This window comes from Oncorhynchus keta, chromosome 15, assembly GCF_023373465.1.
Source record: "Oncorhynchus keta strain PuntledgeMale-10-30-2019 chromosome 15, Oket_V2, whole genome shotgun sequence".
NCBI classification, from domain to species: Eukaryota; Metazoa; Chordata; class Actinopteri; order Salmoniformes; family Salmonidae; genus Oncorhynchus; species Oncorhynchus keta.
In genome coordinates this window covers 45,119,222-45,138,214 of record NC_068435.1, presented here as the reverse complement: position 1 = coordinate 45,138,214, position 18,993 = coordinate 45,119,222, and the positions used below count along the sequence as shown (strand labels likewise).

At 42.9% G+C, this 18,993-nt stretch overlaps 1 protein-coding gene across 1 annotated transcript; it reads left to right on the top strand.

Annotated features, from left to right (window-relative positions):
- Positions 1-12,514: 12,514 nt before the first annotated feature.
- LOC118395052 (BTB/POZ domain-containing protein 2-like) lies at positions 12,515-18,199 on the top strand. Its single transcript, XM_035788832.2, has 10 exons — positions 12,515-12,842; positions 12,933-14,004; positions 14,168-14,287; positions 14,511-14,667; positions 14,875-14,980; positions 15,191-15,388; positions 15,539-15,731; positions 15,852-15,939; positions 16,249-16,395; positions 16,590-18,199. Exons 2-10 carry the CDS (start codon positions 13,481-13,483, stop codon positions 16,749-16,751), a joined length of 1,695 nt encoding a protein of 564 aa, XP_035644725.1. The 5' UTR covers positions 12,515-12,842; positions 12,933-13,480; the 3' UTR covers positions 16,752-18,199.
- The last annotated feature ends 794 nt before the right edge of the window (positions 18,200-18,993 follow it).

Sequence of the window (18,993 nt, the reverse complement as noted above, 5' to 3'; positions counted from 1 at the left end):
AGGAGAAGTCTGCTACACTGCAGGATGTTTCAAGGATGGGGTCCAACAACGCAGCAAGAAAGGCAATCCGTGTGGGAGATCTTCACCTCCTACTTCTTCAAAGAAGGTGCTGTTCATTGGCGACACCATAGACTACACTATGCATAACCAAAGACTCTTTTAACTTGTTATGGCTGGGGGCAGTATTGAGTAGCTTGGATGAATAAGGTGCCCAGAGTAAACTGTCTGCTACTCAGGCCCAGTTCCTAATATATGCATATTTTTAGTAGATTTGGATAGAAAACACTGAAGTTTCTAAAACTGTTTGAATGATGTCTGTGAGTATAACAGAACTCATATGGCAGGCAAAAACCTGAGAAAAAATCCAACCAGGAAGTGGGAAATCTGAGGTTTGTAGTTTTTCAACTCATTCCCTATCGAATGCACAGTGTATATGGGGTCAAATTGCACTTCCTATGGCTTCCACTAGATGTCAACAGTCTTTAGAACCTTGTTTGATGCTTCTACTGTGAGGTGGGGAATGGAATGAGAGGGGAATGAGTCAGAGGTCTGGCAGAGAGCCATGAGCTGGCCACGCGCAATCACGTGAGAGTTAGCTTGAGTTCCATTGCATTTCTGAAGACAAAGGAATTCTCCGGTTGGAACATTATTGAAGATGTATGTTAAAAACATCCTAAAGATTGATTCTATACATCGTTTGACATGTTTATATGGACTGTAACGGAACTTTTTGTCTTTTCGTCTGCTCCTAGTGATCATGAATTTGCGTCATGAATTTGAATTTACTGGGCTTCTGTTGACTACACAACATGGTGGATGTTTTGGGTTGTTTTGGTCTCTGAGCGCCGTACTCAGATTATTGCATGGTGTGCTTTTTCGGTAAAGCTTTTTTGAAATCTGACACAGCGGTTGCATTAAGGAGAAGTATATCTATAATTCCGTGCATAATAGTTGTCTTTTATCAATGTTTATTACGAGTATTTCTGTAAATTGATGTGGCTCTCTGCAAAATCCCCGGATGTTTTAGAACTACTGAACGTAACGCGCCAATGTATACTGAGATTTTTTTTATATAAATATGATCTTTATCGAACAAAACATACATGTATTGTGTAACATGAAGTCCTATGAGTGTCCCCTGATGAAGATCATCGAAGGTTAGTGACTCATTTATATCTCAATTTCTGCTTTTTGTGACTCCTCTCTTTGGTTGGAAAAATGGCTGTGTTTTTCTGTGACTTGGCTCTGACCTAACATAATCGTTTGGTTTGCTTTCTTCATAAAGCCTTTTTGAAATCGGACACTGTGGTAGGATTAACAAGAAGTATATCTTTAAAATGGTGTAAAATACAGTACTTGTATGTTTGAGGAATTTTAATTATGGGATTTCTGTTGTTTTGAATTTGGCGCCCTGCACTTTCACTGACTGTTGTCATACACTATGCACAACCAAAGCCTCGTAAGAGCCATTCACATTGCAATAAGAATATTCTTCAAGCTATGTCAACTGCAGTTATTCAATTCCCAGTTTCTCTTCTCAGGAGAGGGTGCTGTTTAGGTAAGGGTGTGATGTCTGTACAAAACAAAACAGGCTATTTTAAGTCACCCATATAGATTTTTTTTAAACAATTAGACACCCTATAACCTACATACTCATGTGTCAATCTGATTGATGGATTGTGTTGTGCAGTAAGCAGGCTCAGGTGTATAACTGTGGCTCCTTCCACCTTCAAATCCATTTTTCCGGAGGCTGCATTCATTGTAGCTGGGGATTTTAACAAGGCTAATCTGAAAACAAGACTCCCTAAATTTTATCAGCATATCGATTGCGCAACCAGGGCTGGAAAAACCTTGGATCACTGCTATTCTAACTTCCGCGACGCATATAAGGCCCTGCCCCGCCCTCCTTTCGGAAAAGCTGACCACGACTCCATTTTGTTGATCCCTGCCTACAGACAGAAACTAAAACAAGAAGCTCCCTCGCTGAGGTCTGTCCAACGCTGGTCCGACCAATCTGATTCCACACTCCAAGACTGCTTCCATCACGTGGACTGGGATATGTTTCGTATTGCGTCAGACAACAACATTGACAAATACGCTGATTTGGTGAGTGAGTTCATAAGAACGTGCGTTGAATATGTCGTTCCCATAGCAACGATTAAAACATTCCCAAACCAGAAACCGTGGATTGATGGCAGCATTCGCGTGAAACTGAAAGCCCGAACCACTGCTTTTAATGAGGGCAAGGTGACCGGAAACATGACCGAATACAAACAGTGTAACTACTCCTTCCGCAAGGCAATCAAACAAGCTAAGCGTCAGTATAGAGACAAAGTAGAATCTCAATCTCATATATACACACTTTTCTACATTGTAGAATAATAGTGAAGACATCAAAACTATGAAATAACACATATGGAATCATGTAGTAACTAAAAAAGTGTTAAATAAATCAAAATAGATTTTAAATTAGATTCTTCAAAGTAGCCACCCTTTGCCTTGATGACCGCTTTTCTCTTGGCATTCTCTCAACCAGCTTCAAGAGGTAGTCACGTGGAATTACATTTCAATTAACAGGTGCGCCTTGTTAAAAGTTAATTTGTGGAATTTATTTCCTTCTTAATGCATTTCAGCCATTCAGTGGTGTTGGGCTAGAATACAGAAGATAGTCCTATTTGGTAAAAGACCAAGTCCATATTATGGCAAGAACAGCTCAAATAAGCAAAGAGAAATGACAGTCCATCATTATTTTAAGACATAAAGGTCAGTCAATATGGAAAATCTCAAGAACTTTCAAAGTTTCTTCAAGTGCAGTCCCAAAAACCATCATGCCCTATGATGAAACTGGCTCTCATGAGGACCACCACAGGAAAGGAAGATGCAGAGTTACGTCTGCTGCAGAGGATAAGTTCAGTAGAGTTAACTGCACCTCAGTAGCCGCAAAACACCAACCTCAACATCAATAGTGAAGAGGCAACTCCGGGATGCTAGCCTTCTAGGCAGAGTTGGAAAGAAAAAGCCATATCTCAGACTGGCCAATAAAAATAAAAGATTAAGATGGGCAAAAGAACACAGACACTGGACAGAGGAACTCAGCCTAGAAGGCCAGTCGCCTATTCAATGTTGACATTGAGACTGGTGATTTGCAGGTACTATTTAATGAAGCTGCCAGTTGAGACTTTTGAGGGGTCTGTTTCTCAAGCTAGACACTCTAATGTACTTGTCCTCTTGCTCAGTTGTGCTCCGGGGCCTCCCACTCCTCTTTCTATTCTGGTTAGAGCCAGTTTGCTCTGTTCTGTGAAGAGAGTTGTACAGAGCGTTGTACGAGATCTTCAGTTTCTTGGCAATTTCTCACATGAAATAGCCTTCATTTATCAGAACAAGAATAGACTGACAAGTTTCAGAAGAAAGTTCTTTGATTCATTTTGAGCCATTTTGAGCCTGTAATCGAACCCACAAATGATGATGCTCCAGATACTCAACTAGTCTAAAGAAGGACAGTTTAATTGGTTCTTTAATCAGCACAACAGATTTCAGCTGTGCTAACATAATTGCAAAAGGGTTTTCTAATGATCAATTAGCCTTTTAAAATGATAAACTTGGATTAGCTAACACAACGTGTCAGGAAGTTAAAGCTTAATTGCAAATGGGTCTTCCAAATGGACAACAACCTCAAGCATACTTCCAAAGTTCTGGCAAAATGGCTTAAGGACAACAAAGTCAAGGTATTGGAGTGGCCATCTCAAAACCCTGACCTCAATCCCATAGGAAATGTGTGGACAGAACTGAAAAAGTGTGTGCGAGCAAGGAGGCCTACAAACCTGACTCAGTTACACCAACTCTGTCAGGAGGAATGGGCCAAAATTCACCCAACTTATTGTGGGAAGCTTGTGGAAGTCCACCCAAAACGTTTGACCCAAGTTAAACAATTTAAATGCAATGCTACCAAATACTAATTGAGTGTATGTAAACTTCTGACCCACTGAGAATGTGATGAAAGAAATAAAAGCTGAAATAAGTCATCCTCTCTACTATTACTCAGACATTTCACATTCCTAAAATAAAATGGTGATCCTAACTGTGAATTTTTACTAGGATTTTTACTAGGATTAAATGTCAGGAATTGTGAAAAACTGAGATAAATGTATTTGGCTAAGGTGTATGTAAACTTCCGACTTCAACTGTATATATGGGGGATTGGAAATGATGCAGACAATTACATTGATGGAAGCAACAAATCAGCAATATTAAGCTGATCCACCATTAAATTAAAATTTGAAAATGCTAGGTTAAAACATCACTAGGGTAGGGGGCACTATTTTCACTTCCGGGTGAAAAGTGTGCCCAAAGTAAACTGTCTGCTACTCAGGCGCAGAAGCCAGGATATGCATATAATTGGTTGGATATAAAACACTCTAAAGATTCCAAAACTGTTAAAATAATGTCTGTGAGTATAACAGAACTGATTTGGCAGACGAAAACCGGAGAACATTTTTAATGTTTTTTTTATGTTTGTAGTTTTCTATTGAATGCCATTACAGTATCCATTGACTTAGGACTCAAATGACACTTCCTAGATGTCAACAGTCTTTAGAAATAGTTTCAGGCTTGTATTCTGAAAAATGAGAGAGTCAGACCACTCTGAATGAGTGGACCCTACAGTGTCACAGAGATTTTTCATGCGCGCGACCAAGAGCCTCTTTCTTGTTTACCTTTTATGTTGACAACGTTATTGTCTGGTTGAAATATTATCGATTATTTAGGCTAAAAACAACCTGAGGATTGATTATAAACATCGTTTGAAATGTTTCTACGAACTTTACAGATACTATTTGGATTTTTTTGTCTGCCTGTTGTGACTGCGTTTGAGCCTGTGGATTACTGAACAAAATGTGTGAACAAAATGGAGGTTTTTGGATATAAACAGGGACTTTATCGTACAAAACAAACATTTATTGAGTAAATGGTTGTCTTGTGAGTGCAACCATATGAAGATCATCAAAGGTAAGTGATTAATTTTATCTCTGTTTCTGACTTGTGTAACTCCTCTACTTGGCTGGTAACTGTTTGCAATGACTTGTCTGCTGGGCGCTGTTCTCAGATAATCGCATGGTATGCTTTCGTCGTAAAGCCTTTATGAAATTTGACACCGTGGTTGGATTAACAAGAAGTTAATCTTTAAACCGATGTATAACACTTGTATGTTTTATGAATTTTTATTAGGAGTATTTGTTTTTGAATTTGGTGCTCTGCAATTTCACTGGATGTTGGCCAGATGGACCGCTAGCGTCCCACGTACCCTGGTGAGGTTTTAAAGATAACCCAATTTAGGTCATTTTGACAACCCAGCACTGGGTCAATACTGGCCAAACACAGATTGCCGTAATTCAACCCAGCAGGTTTGGGTTGTGCTTCTAATCCAGTGTCTTGGGTTGAGCGCTTGACCCAACTGCTAGGTAAATTAGACTATATTGCTGGGTTTAAAAAAAACAGTGTGTTGGGTTGGGGGATTGACCCAGCAGCTGGGTAATTTATGTTATCCTTGGGATGTTTTCAGTGTCATCCTAATTTCAATTTTGCTTGCATATTTTTGCATCCCATCCCTTCCCTTTCCGACACACACACAATCAAGATACAATGTTGAATTTCTATTTTTTTTCTTCTATTAACTGTATTTCAGAACATACATCACGTCAGAGAATGTACAAGAATATATATATTTTTAAATAGCACATTGAAACAAAGCCCTATTGTCTAAATACTGTGTGTATTATTTCACAAGATAAGATTTCATAAAATAGGATTGATTATTAGAATGTACTTATATTATTTCATGAACCAAACATTCCAAACATCAGACTAAAGCCTCAGTTGAAATTGATGTGCACACTTGGAATTGGAGAAAAAACTAAGCATGCATGCATGTGACACTGTCTGTCTTAAGTGGTATTAACACAGATCTGTGGGGGGCGGCAGGGTAGCCTAGTGGTTAGAGCATTGGACGGTTACAAGTTCAAATCCCAGAGCTGACAAGGTACAAATCTGTCGTTCTGCCCCTGAACAGGCAGTTAACCCACTGTTCCTAGGCCGTCATTGAAAATAAGAATTTGTTCTTATCTGACTTGCCTAGTAAAATAAAGGTAAACAAATAAAAATAAAATACCACTTAAGGCAGAGGTAAATCAGTAGATATTCACATTCACTGACACACTTCGACTATCTTAGGTGACAGCACACACATGCTGTTTTGCCATACAATAATGGTCTACATTTGGGTCGAATTAAAACATTGTTACACAGAACAAGTGTAAAATATTACATTTGAAGGTGTAATGCTCCGGGTGTCGTGGGTGTGGAGTCAAATGCAGGAGACAGAGTTCAATGCTGTGCGTCTTATAATAGCACCAACGCACCACAGGGTGCTCACAAAAGTTACGTTCCCAACCACAGGGAATCAAAAATGTACAATGGAAAAAATCACGACCAGGCACTAACACGTACCTCTACAACAGAGCCGAAGGTTACATAGAAATAATCCCGCACAACAACCAGGCGTGCCGGCTGTCTAATAAAGACAAACTAATTAAACATGAACAGGTGCTACCACTAAACATACAAGGAGGGGGAGGAAAAACAATCAGTGGCAGCTAATAGGCCGGTGACGACGACCGCCGAGGGCCACCCGCCCGGGAAGGGGAAACACCCTCGGTCGGACTCGTGACAGAAGGTCACTATATGGACTAATGGACTAATGACTCAATCACAATCCCCAAAATGTAACATTTGTATTTCAAATAAATTGTTACGATAGAATGAATATGTACCAGAACATGCTTCAGTAGTTATACTGAAGGCAAATGAGATGTACTGTAGGCAAAAAGCAGGCACAAATGCAATTTAAACAGCTATAAATAGTGCCTTAAGAGCAATGGAATGAGAACCTTGTGGCTCATCCATCCATCCATTGATCTATTAATTCACAGGAACACTTGTTTCCTCCGGTCCCTTCTCACACTACATACAAGAGCAGATACTTATCCACTATTGTTCAGTGGAGAAAATACATGCTCGCAACAGTCTTACTGCAGGAGATACTGTATCTGGCAGCTGATACACCATGGTCTATAGGAATTCCCATGCTGGGGCAAAGTGGGAAAGTTGATATCAAACACATAATAAGACTTGAAGCACACATCCTGTGACCCAAGCAGTGTACCTTGCTCCAATGCCGGTCCACTAATGACTGTAAACATCCGTGAGCAGTCCCGAAGAACCAACACAAATGGGTAGGGTCTGGTCACCTCCCCCTGGTGCAGGTACTCAACCATGTTGGTCCCAACCTGTTAGAGAAAATGTTTGATTTTAGAATATGAGAACTTTTGCAAAGCATGGAGGCACACTGAGAATGCCATCTCACTATTTATTTGGTATATTTTACAGCCATTTACGTCAATCAACACCCAATCCCTGTTTGATGTCTACATCTTCCATTCATTTGAGTTTGAGCCTGGGGCTCATAGGTTCACTTTAAAAATACTTTAAAGTATTTTATTTTCTTCACTTTATTTAACCAGGTAGGCCAGTTGAGAACAAGTTCTCATTTACAACTGCGACCTGGCCAAGATAAAGCAAAGCAGTGCGACAAAAACAACAACAGTTACGCATGGGATAAGCAAACGTACAGTCAATAACAATAGAAAAATCTATGTACAGTTTGTGCAAATATAATAACATTAGGGAGGTAAGACAATAAATAGGCCATGGTGTTACAATTTAGCATTAACACTGGAGTGATAGATGTGCAGATGATGATGTGTAAGTAGAGATACTGGGTTGCAAAAGAGCAAAAAATAAAAAACAATATGGGGATGAGGTAGTTGGATGTGCTATTTACAGATGGGCTGTGTTCAGGTACAGTGATCGGTAAGCTGCTCTGACAGCTGATGCTTAAAGTTTGTGAGGGAGATATAAGTTTCCAGCTTCAGTAATTTTTGAAATTCGCTCCAGTTATTGGCAGCAGAGAACTGGAAGTAGAGGCAGCCAAAGGAGGTGTTGGCTTTGGGGATGACCAGTGAAATATACCTGCTGGAGCGCGTGCTACGGGTGGGTGTTGCTATGGTGACCAGTGAGCTGAGATAAGGCAGGACTTTACCTAGCAAAGACTTATAGATGGCCTGGAGCCAGTGAGTTTGGCGACGAATATGTAGCTACGGCCAGCCAAGGAGAGCATACAGGTCGCAGTGGTGGGTAATATATGGGGCTTTGGTGACAAAATGGATGACACTGTGATAGACTACATCCAATTTGCTGAGTAGAGTGTTGGAGGCTATTTTGTAAATGACATCACCGAAGTCAAAGATCGGTAGGATAGTCAGTTTTACGAGTGTGTGTTTAGCAGCATGAGTGAAGGAGGTTTTGTTGCGTAAGAGGTAGACGATTCTAGATTTAATTTTGGATTGGAGATGCTTAATGTGAGTCTGGAAGGAGAGTTTACAGTCTAACCAGACACCTAGGTATTTGTAGTTGTCCACATATTCTAAGTCAGAACCGTCCAGAGTATTGATGCTAGGCGAGCGGGTGCGGGCGGCAATCGGTTGAAGAGCATGCATTTATTTCTACTTGCATTTAAGAGCAGTTGGAGGCCACAGAAGGAGTGTTGTATGGCATTGAAGCTTGTTTGGAGGTTTGTTAACACAGTATCCAAGGAAAGGCCCAATGTATACAGAATGGTGTCGTCTGCGTAGAGGTGGATCAGAAAATCACCAGCAGCAAGAGCGACATCATTGATGTATACAGAGAAAAGAGTCGGCCCGAGAATTGAACCCTGTGGCACCCCCATGGAGACTGCCAGAGGTCCGGACAACAGGCCCACCGATTTGACACACTGAACTCTATCTGAGAAGTAGTTGGTGAACCAGGCGATGCAGTCATTTGAGAAACCAAGGCTATTGAGTCTGCCGATAAGAATGCGGTGATTGACAGTCGAAAGCCTTGGCCAGGTGGATGAAAATGGCTGCACAGTAGTCTTTTATCTATGGATGTTATGATATAGTTTAGGACTTGGCTGAGGTGCACCCATGTCCAGCTCGGAAACCAGATTGCATAGTTGAAAAGGTACGGTGGGAATCGAAATGGTCGGTGATCTGTTTTTTAACTTGGCTTTCGAAGACTTTAGATAGGCATCGCAGGAAGGATATATGTCTATAGGTCTATAACAGTTTGGGTGTAGAGTGTCTCCCCTTTGAAGAGGGGGATGACAGTGACAGCTTTCCAATCTTTAGGGATCTCAGACGATATGAAAGAGAGGTTGAACAGGTTAGGGGTTGCAACAATTTCAGCAGATAATTTTAGAAAGAGAGGGTCCAGATTGTGTAGCCCAGCTAATTTGTAGGGATCCAGATTTTGCAGCTCTTTCAGAACATCAGCTATCTGGATTTGGGGGTAAAGGAGAAGCGGGGGGGCTTGGGCAAGTTGCTGCGGGGGGTGCAGAGCTGTTGGCCGGGGTAGGGGTAGCCAGGTGGAAAGCATGGCCAGCCGTAGAAAAATGCTTCTTGAAATTCTCGATTATCGTATATTTATTGGTGGTGACAGAGTTTCCTAGCCTCAGTGCAGTGGGCAGGTGTTCTTATTCTCCATGGACTTTAACGGTGTCCCACAACTTTTTGTAATAAGTGCTACAGGATGCAAATTATGTTTGAAAAAGCTAGCTTTAGCTTTCCTAACTGACTGTGTATACTGGTTCCTGACTTCCCTGAAAAGTTGCATATCACGGGGGCTATTCGATGCTAATGCAGTACGCCACAGGATGTTTTTGTGCTGGTCAAGGTGAGTAAAGTCTGGAGTGAACCAAGGGCTATGTCTGTTTTTAGTTCTCCATTTTTTTAATTGGGCATGCTTATTTAAGGTGGTGAGGAAATCACTTTTAAAGAACAACCAGGTGTCCTCTACTGATGGGATGAGGTCAATATTCCACAATACCTGGGCCAGGTTGATTAGAAAGGCCTGCTCGCTGAAGTGTTCTAGGGAGCGTTTGACAGTGATGAGGGTTGGTCGTTTGACCGTGGGCCCATTACGGACACAGGCAATGAGGCAGTGATCGCTGAGATCCTGGTTGAAGACAGCAGAGGTGTATTTAGAAGGCAAGTTGGTCAGGATGATATCTATGAGGGTGCCCATGTTTGCGGATTTAGGGTTGTACCTGGTGGGTTCCTTGATAATTTGTGTGAGATTGAGGGCATCTAGCTTAGATTGTAGGACGGCCGGGGTGCTAAGCATATCCCAGTTTAGGTCACCTAACAGTACGAACTCTGAAGATAGATGGGGGGCAATCCATTCACATATGGTGTCCAGAGCACAGCTGGGGGCTGAGGGGGGTCTAAAACAAGTGGCAACAGTGAGAGACTTATTTATGGAAAGGTGGATATTTAAAAGTAGAAGTTCGAACTGTTTGGGCACAGACCTGGATAGCATGACAGAACTCTGCAGGCTAACTCCGCCCCCTTTGGCAGCTCTACCTTGACGGAAAATGTTGTAGTTAGGGATGGAAATTTCAGAATTTTTGGTGGCCTTCCTAAGCCAGGATTCAGACACGGCTAGGACATCAGGGTTGGTGGAGTGTGCTAAAGCAGTGAATAAACTCAAATTTAGGCATGTGTAGCCGAGTGATCATAGGGTCCAATGAGGTGTGTCAGGTAGCCGTTCGGTAGTCGCTACTATGATAGCCGAGCAGGAGGCATGCTGTTCGGAAAGCTAGCGGGCCGGGGCTAGCAGATGGGTCTAAGGCGACATCACAACGGAAAAGCCTGTTGAAACCACATCAGACGATTACGTCGGCAGACCAGTCATGATGGATCGGCTGGGGCTCCGTGTCGGCAATAAAGGGTCCAGGCCAATTGGCAAAAGAGGTATTGTAGCCCGCGAATGATCGGGTATACCTCTTCGGCTCGCTGCTAACTGGTGCTCGCTTCGGGACAGAGGCATTAGCCAGCAGTAGCCAGCAGTAGCAGCTAGCTAGCTGCGATGATCCGGTGTAATGGCCCAGAACTTGCGGCAGGAATCCGGTGATGTGGTGGAGAAAAGCAGTCCGATATGCTCTGGGTTGATATCGCACTGTGCAGACTGGCAGGTATTTACCGAGTAAAGCTGGCTGGTGTCTGAGCTAAAGGTGAAGACCGCTAGCCGTGGCTAACAGTGACTACTAGCTAGTAGCTAGTTAGCTGGGTAGCTTCTGATGGAGGTTCCAGTTATAACGTATAAAAATAGCAGATCCGTACCACACCTGCATTGCTTGCTTTTTGGGGTTTTAGGCTGGGATTCTGTACAGCGCTTTGAGATATCAGCTGATGTACAAAGGGCTATATAAATCAATTTGATTTGATTTGATTTGATTGGGGAGGCGGGTTGCAGGATTTAGATCGTAGGTGGAAAGTGACATTAAAAATAAATACAAAAAAAAAACTTGACGAAACCGACTATTTACATGGGACAAGACTGGACAAGACAAAAACACTGCTACGCCATCTTGGATAAGTAGTTTACTTTACTACTTATATTTTTGACAACTTTTACCCCACTACATTCATAAAGAAAATAATGTACTTTCTACTCCATACATTTTCCCTCACACCCAAAAGTACTAGTTACATTTTGAATGCTTAGCAGGACATGAAAATGGTCTAATTCACACACTTAAAGAGAAAATCCCTGGTCATCCCAACTGCATCTGATCTGGCGGACTCACTAAACACAAATGCTTTGTTTGTAAATTATGTCTGAGTGTTGGTGTGTGCCCCTGGCTGTCTGTAAATATATATATTTTTTAAATAAAATCGTGCTGTTAAGGAATGTGAAATTATTTATACTTTTACTTCTGATACTGATATTTTAGCAATTACATTTACTTTTGATACTTAAGTATATTTAAAACTAAAAGTCAAAAAGTATTTGCTCAAGTAGAATTTTACTAGGTAACTTTCACTTTTACTTGAGTCATTTTCCATTAAGGCATCTTTACTTTTACTTAAGTATGACAGATGGGTACTTTTCCCACCACTGGTTAATTTACACAACACTAACACATTCAACCATTTCATGCAGATTATTTGCCTGACGCATGAAGCCAAAACAGTGACAAAACCATCAGTAGAGCTGAAAATGCGATGGAATCCCATTAAATATTTTTTCGGTACATGGTCAGTTAACGGCAAAAGTCATTTTTATATGCACTACGTCATCACAAACAGCGTTTTATGCGCCAAAAGTCAGTTTTCTCTAAACATCTCTGGTGCGAAAATGCGCATATTGTTTTATGCAGATTTGAGAATATTTGCATGAAAATCTGTCGCAAATTGGATGGAAACCTACCTAATCTCTTGGGAGTGTGTATATTTTGGAATGCTGTTGCTTTCATTCAAGGTTTATAAAATGCCATCATATCATTTCCCCATCAATCTCCCTATGCCTATCCACTATTTAAATGTACAGGCTGCAAGTCAATTATGAACTTTCTAGTCTCGGGTAAACCTGTGCTGGCTCATCATCACCGAGTTCGTCAGGTGCTAGTGGCTGGGGTAACGGAGGTGCTTGTGATGTTAACCTCAAATTGCATTTGCTAGGCTTTTCAACCTCAGTTGTCTGGCTAGCAGGCTGCTCGGTGAGCTCGGCATCAGTCTCGACATGGTGGTCCTCCGTTTTTTTGGACTTGGCAGTGCCTAGCCATTTTCGGATGTCCATGCTGATCAAAGTTTAGCCATCTAGCGTTAGCTATAATTATTCAGTGTACCACTAACAAAACGAAATTAGCTGTCTGTAAATCTGAGATTTTTTTGAACTTCCTAAACAAGGTAATGTAATGAAGACGGTACCTTTATGACATTGGGATTTTAACTACCAAATATGACATTATTACATCCTCTCCATCCTTCCTTCCTCAGTACATGAGCCACTCCGGCATATAGCTCTGTCCCGGCCTTCGCTACTGGCAGACACAGCGGCGCTACATTGGCAAAACCAGTCAATGAAGAAAGAATGCTGTTGTGGATAATGGTTAATCTAGGGTGTTTTATGTTCACCCCCTTAATACATGTTAATTCCTTATATTAAGCAAACCAGATGGCACAATGTTCTTGTTTTAAAAATGTACGGAAAGCAAGGGGTACACTCCAACATTGACATCATTTACAAACGAAGCACGTGTGTTTAGTCAGTCCGTCAGATCAGAGGCAGTATGGATGGCAAGGGATGTTCTGTTGATAAGTGCGTGAATTTGACTATTTCCCTGTCCGGCTAAGCATTCAAAATGTACTTTTGGGTGTCAAGTAATCATTACTCCCTTTAGGAATTTAACATACGTGAAGTAAAAGTTGTCAAAAATTAAATTAGCAAGTTTTTTTTTTTACTATACTTTACACCACTGGGTAAGAGTTATGACCGTTTTGTTTATGTCTACGTCACGCAACTCCCACATTCTATCAGATTCAAGATGGCTGCTGGGGATAACAGCGGCAGGCCTCCCTGTCTAAATTTATCCGGCCCAGGGCCTTTAGGAAATGGCCAGCCCAGCAACAGTGCTTATTCAATGCCTATGTCCAACGGCGGGCCTGTTGGTGCGACCGGAGGGGCTCAGGGGGCTGCAAGGCGCCCCAACCCGCAGTCGGGGCCTGGCGGAGGTGAAAGCGCCGGTGTTGTTGCGGGAACTCCACCGACTGCACATAACGCGATTCAGCAAGCGCTAGCTCAAAGCGCCTCGGCAAGAGCGATGGAGACCTCCGCTACGAACATGACGTCGAATGCTTCGGCTGCGAGTGTACCAACGACCCATTCCTCGTTATTGTCAGCACCAGCGGCCGCTGCTGTTTTGGTTTACCGGGAACCCGTGTACAATTGGCAGGCGACGAAAAGTACCGTTAAGGAACGGTTTGCTTTCCTGTTCAATAACGAGGTTCTGAGTGACGTTCACTTTCTGGTGGGGAAAGGTATGGGAGTGCAGCGAATACCCGCACACCGGTAAGAGCGAACGTGGCTGTTCCTTTATAACTATATAGTTTGTCAACAATGTATGGTTAGTAGAGCGTTCAGAAATTCGTCTTGTTTGTGTTAATCCAAGCGACGTTGATGTATATTGGTGAAAGGCATTGTTTTGATATCTTTTCGCTTTTGTTTTGGTTAGATTCGTTCTTGCTGTGGGCAGCGCAGTCTTCGATGCCATGTTCAACGGGGGAATGGCGACCACTTCAACGGAAATCGAACTGCCAGATGTCGAACCTGCAGCCTTTCTGGCATTACTGAAGTAAGAAATGGCTTCTAGTTTAGAAATTATTCTATCATAATAGGCTAAATACACTCGCACCCTAAGTATTTTACACAAAAGTGGTATTGGCATGATATAGTATGCAGAATATAGCCTTACACTGACCTGGTATTGAACCCAGGTCATTTGTGCCGCTCAGACTGTTAGTCCATTGAGTGTATAGGTCCCCTGCTATTAGTCATAGAATCTTGTCCCCCTCCAGGTTTCTGTACTCTGATGAGGTTCAGATAGGACCTGAGACAGTGATGACCACTCTGTACACGGCTAAGAAGTATGCAGTGCCAGCCCTGGAGGCCCACTGTGTGGAGTTCCTCAAGAAGAACCTGCGGGCAGACAATGCTTTCATGCTGCTCACTCAGGTCAGCTACTACTGTAATGTCTGACTGGGATGCAGTGTCTAAACAAGTCACTCACCAGTGTCTGATTGTGTGGCTTGAACCAGTATCAAAACAACTCCACAAGTCTGTCTATTTGTCTCAAGACAATAGCACCCGTCAGTCCCAAAGCAGCATTCGCGTTGACTTGTGTGTGTCTCTCTGATCAATGTATAACCGCATGTGTTTCAGGCTCGACTGTTCGATGAGCCCCAGCTTGCCAGCCTGTGTCTAGAGAACATCGATAAGAACACTGGAGATGCACTCGCCGCTGAGGGCTTCACGGACATAGATCTGGGTATTGTAGTTCAATCTAGATGTTGTAGTTCACTCTTCATATTGAAAGGCAATGTTTCTGTGTATCATGATGACTTTGCTTTTCTTCCATTTCACTCTCTCCCCTTCTATCTTTGCCATCCCTTCTTTCCTTCTCTTCTCCCCCTCGGTCATCTTATCCTCTTGTCTCATTCCCTCTCTTTCCATCTTGTTCACTCTCTCCATCTTTCAGATACATTGGTGGCTGTGCTGGAGAGGGACACTCTAGGGGTGAGGGAGGTGCGTCTTTTTGTGGCGGCGGTGCGCTGGGCAGAGGCAGAGGCCCACCGACAGCAGCTACAGCCCACTCCAGAGAACAAACGCAGGGTCCTGGGCAAGGCCCTCGCCCTGATCCGCTTCCCACTCATGACTATTGAGGAGTTCGCTGCAGGTAACAGACACTTAGTACATTTTGCACTATTAGAATGCAGAACCTTTACCGTCTCCTGCAGGGGTTATGTCTCTTTCTTACTATCTCGCTCACACGAACACACACTCACGCTGACGTGTCCTCCTTTCCCCGCTGTGTGTCTTCAACCAGGGCCGGCCCAGTCTAGTATCCTGACAGACAGGGAGGTGGTGAGTCTGTTTCTTCACTTCACAGTGAACCCAAAGCCCCACGTAGAGTTCATCGACCGGCCTCGCTGTTGCCTCCGGGGGAAGGAGTGCAGCATCACACGCTTCGGACAGGTGGAGAGCCGCTGGGGCTACAGCGGAACCAGTGACCGCATAAGGTGAGAACACACAGACCCAAATTAACAATGACACACACAAAGATACTCATTTTTATTAGGAAAATATTGCCTCTGGACATCATTTATCCCGCCTAGCCTCACCTATCCTCCTCCTCCCAGATTTTCAGTGAACAGGAGGATCTTCGTGGTGGGCTTTGGCCTCTATGGCTCCATACACGGCCCCACAGACTACCAAGTCAACATCCAGGTAATTTCCACCTCAACTAACCAAATCAGTCAGTCACATTTTAATTTGTATAGACAAAATACATTGGAAAGAAGACTCCCTCCCCCTCCCTCTCAGATATTTGTCTCTCCTAAATCATTGATGACAGTATATATGTTTCTGTGTATACATGTATATCAACTGTGTGTCGGGACAGAATGTGTGACATCTGTGTCCCAAATAGCGACCAGCGACTTTTGACCAGGGCCCATATTAGTGCACAATAAAGAGAATTGGGTGCCATTTGGGACTCAGGTGATGTTTCTATAATGTGTCCCTCTCCCGTCCCAGATCATTCATACAGACAGTAACACAGTGCTGGGTCAGAACGACACAGGTTTCAGCTGCGATGGCTCGTCCAACACCTTCAGAGTCATGTTCAAGGAGCCGGTGGAGATCCTGCCCAACGTCAACTACACAGCCTGCGCCACACTCAAGGTACAGGCTTTACTGTACATGTTTGTTTAGGTTTTGATGTTATTTCCTCACTGGATAGCTGTGGTCCTGTTCTGGCTATGTGAGTAACCATAATGATTCTCTCGTTATCCCCCTCTTTATTCTCTCTTCCTATTTCCATCCATCCCTCCCTTGTTCCCCTCTTTCATTTCCCACTCCCTCCCTTTCTCTCTCAGGGTCCTGACTCTCACTACGGGACCAAGGGCATGCGTAAGGTGACCCACGAGTCTTCCTCAACCGGCACCAAGACCTGCTTCACCTTCTGCTACGCCGCGGGCAACAACAACGGCACCTCGGTAGAGGACGGACAGATCCCCGAGGTCATCTTTTACACATAGTCCCCTCTGACCTGACCTTATGACCTCAGGGGGCTCGGGGATCACAGGACTGCTGAGACTCTGACCCTGTTTGAATATGTATCAAATGCCTATCTTCACCCTGTGGACCTTCCTTGGTGATGTACAGTATCTCTGATCGTAGGTGATTGTTAAATGTACAGGGAAACATTGCTTTCACGCACTTAGACCTGTCGGAGGGAGGGCATTTGTCAACTATTCAAACATTGTATTTTTCTTTCTCTCAACTCCCCCTTCCATTACCCACCAAACGTGGAGAGGAGCCTGTTTGTTTGATGTTGAGGGGGAGTAAATTCTGAGTCGGCTTGTTTTTACTGTTACTATGAGAGTCGTCTTGTCTGCTTCCAGAGTCCTGGGGTTAAGTCCCAGAATGGACTGGTGGAAGAGTCTTAAACTTGTCAGAAGTATTTACATGGGAAAAGGAAGAAAGCTTGGCATGCATTTAGTACCACCCTCTGTCTGCCTGTATCCAAAAGCATACGAAAGATTGAGATGTATCCAGGGGCTCTAATGTATGTATAGACTGTTACACTACCAAGGGTTTCTTCAAATAGGCTCCATCTCTGATCAGTGACCCACCATACTTCAGACTACTCCAGTCGCTATTCCTTTGCTCTAGCTCTTCAGGGAGTACAAATATGAATGGACTGGATAAATGTGTGGAAGTTTTCTACTCAGCCTATTGAAGGGCTGGTGGGGGCAATCACAAGCTTATACTTTTCCTATCTCTTCAGATCTGTACCACGGAAGGAAATAAGAGACTGGAATGGGATTGGGCCTCTTCGTCCATTCCACACTGGAGTTGTGATGGAAATAACCCAGTCTCTCCCTGCTTCAATGGGGAGTCACAGCCCAGGGCCATGTGACAGTCTGGAGTTACACCATAGACTAGTGGCCAAAAAGCTGTATTAACATGGGCTTCCACAATTTTAATGTAGTCAACTGGGTTGGACTTCCAACTAGATTGGCCGATCCCTCCTGGTGACATGTCCAACTGGATCATCAGCCAATTGTGAAGAGTAATATTCACTACTTCAAAATGGAGATAGCATGGGCAGTGCCATTGAGGCTATAATGGCACAGATAAAGATGAGTCCTCTCTCTGAGTTACACTTAACGAAGCTTGGGGAAATATCTGCCCTCCTACCTGATATTTTATTAAGACAACATTTCAACCATCAGGTCACCATATCGAAATGTCTTCTCCCAGGATATTCAGCACTAAAACAAAGCTTTTGGATTAGTTTGTTCTGCCTGTTTAAACATGAATAAGAGCTAGTGTAAATCCATCTTTAACAGCCTTGTCTTGAAATGTCCAGCTGGGAAAATTCTTTGCTTTCACAAAATAAGTTTGTGGGTTGTATATTATACTGGCATTTAACATTAATGTAGTTTGAATTCACAATGGATTAAAATGTTAGTTTGTGTGATTGTCCCTTTTATTATTCCTATGTTAATTCAGTTTGTATCGGGTGAAGACAAGGCTACAGGATATTCAGCACTTGGTAAGGCCTTGTAACAACTCCAGCCATTAAATTATTTATGTGTAAACCTAGGGCTAGATTCGATCAGATCCACACTAGCCGACATCCGCGAGCATTGGAAAATGTATTTGACTACACCGCTCATGTCACAAAATAAATGTCAATTATTGCACGCTAACGAGCGTCTGCGTTGCCAAGTGCTAAGATAGAAGTCAGTTCTATTTGTGAGCTGATTGCATCCAGCCTCTCCCATCTCATTGGTTTATAGAAGCAGATACCCACATGGGTGACAAATACAAACAGAGGTCGGTGGTTGTAATACTTATGCAAGTTAGTTGCCAATTACAATATAAAGTCCAAAGAAAAAGCCTGGAACGAGATGACTTGGTTGACCGTTTTATGTTTGGATGAATTGTCGGAGTAGAGAACGTTGTGCATTTCAGGTAAAATAATCCTGTTTATCCCAGGACAAATTAGCTAGCAACAAATTAATATAGTTGGTTCAGAGTTCGTTGTGATATTTCAACCATGGATGGACAAAAATCAACATGCGTGCGATGGCGCGCCCAGGTCTAGTCAGCAAGTTACCTATCGCACATTCATCAGATGCATATCCTTTGCAGCCGCGTTACAAGTTCAAACCCTCGAATGCGTGATGTTCTATTGTAACACCTCAGACTGAGGCTATAAATCTCCCCTTTCAAATTAACATTCTTTCTCTTGTCATTATTTATATCTAG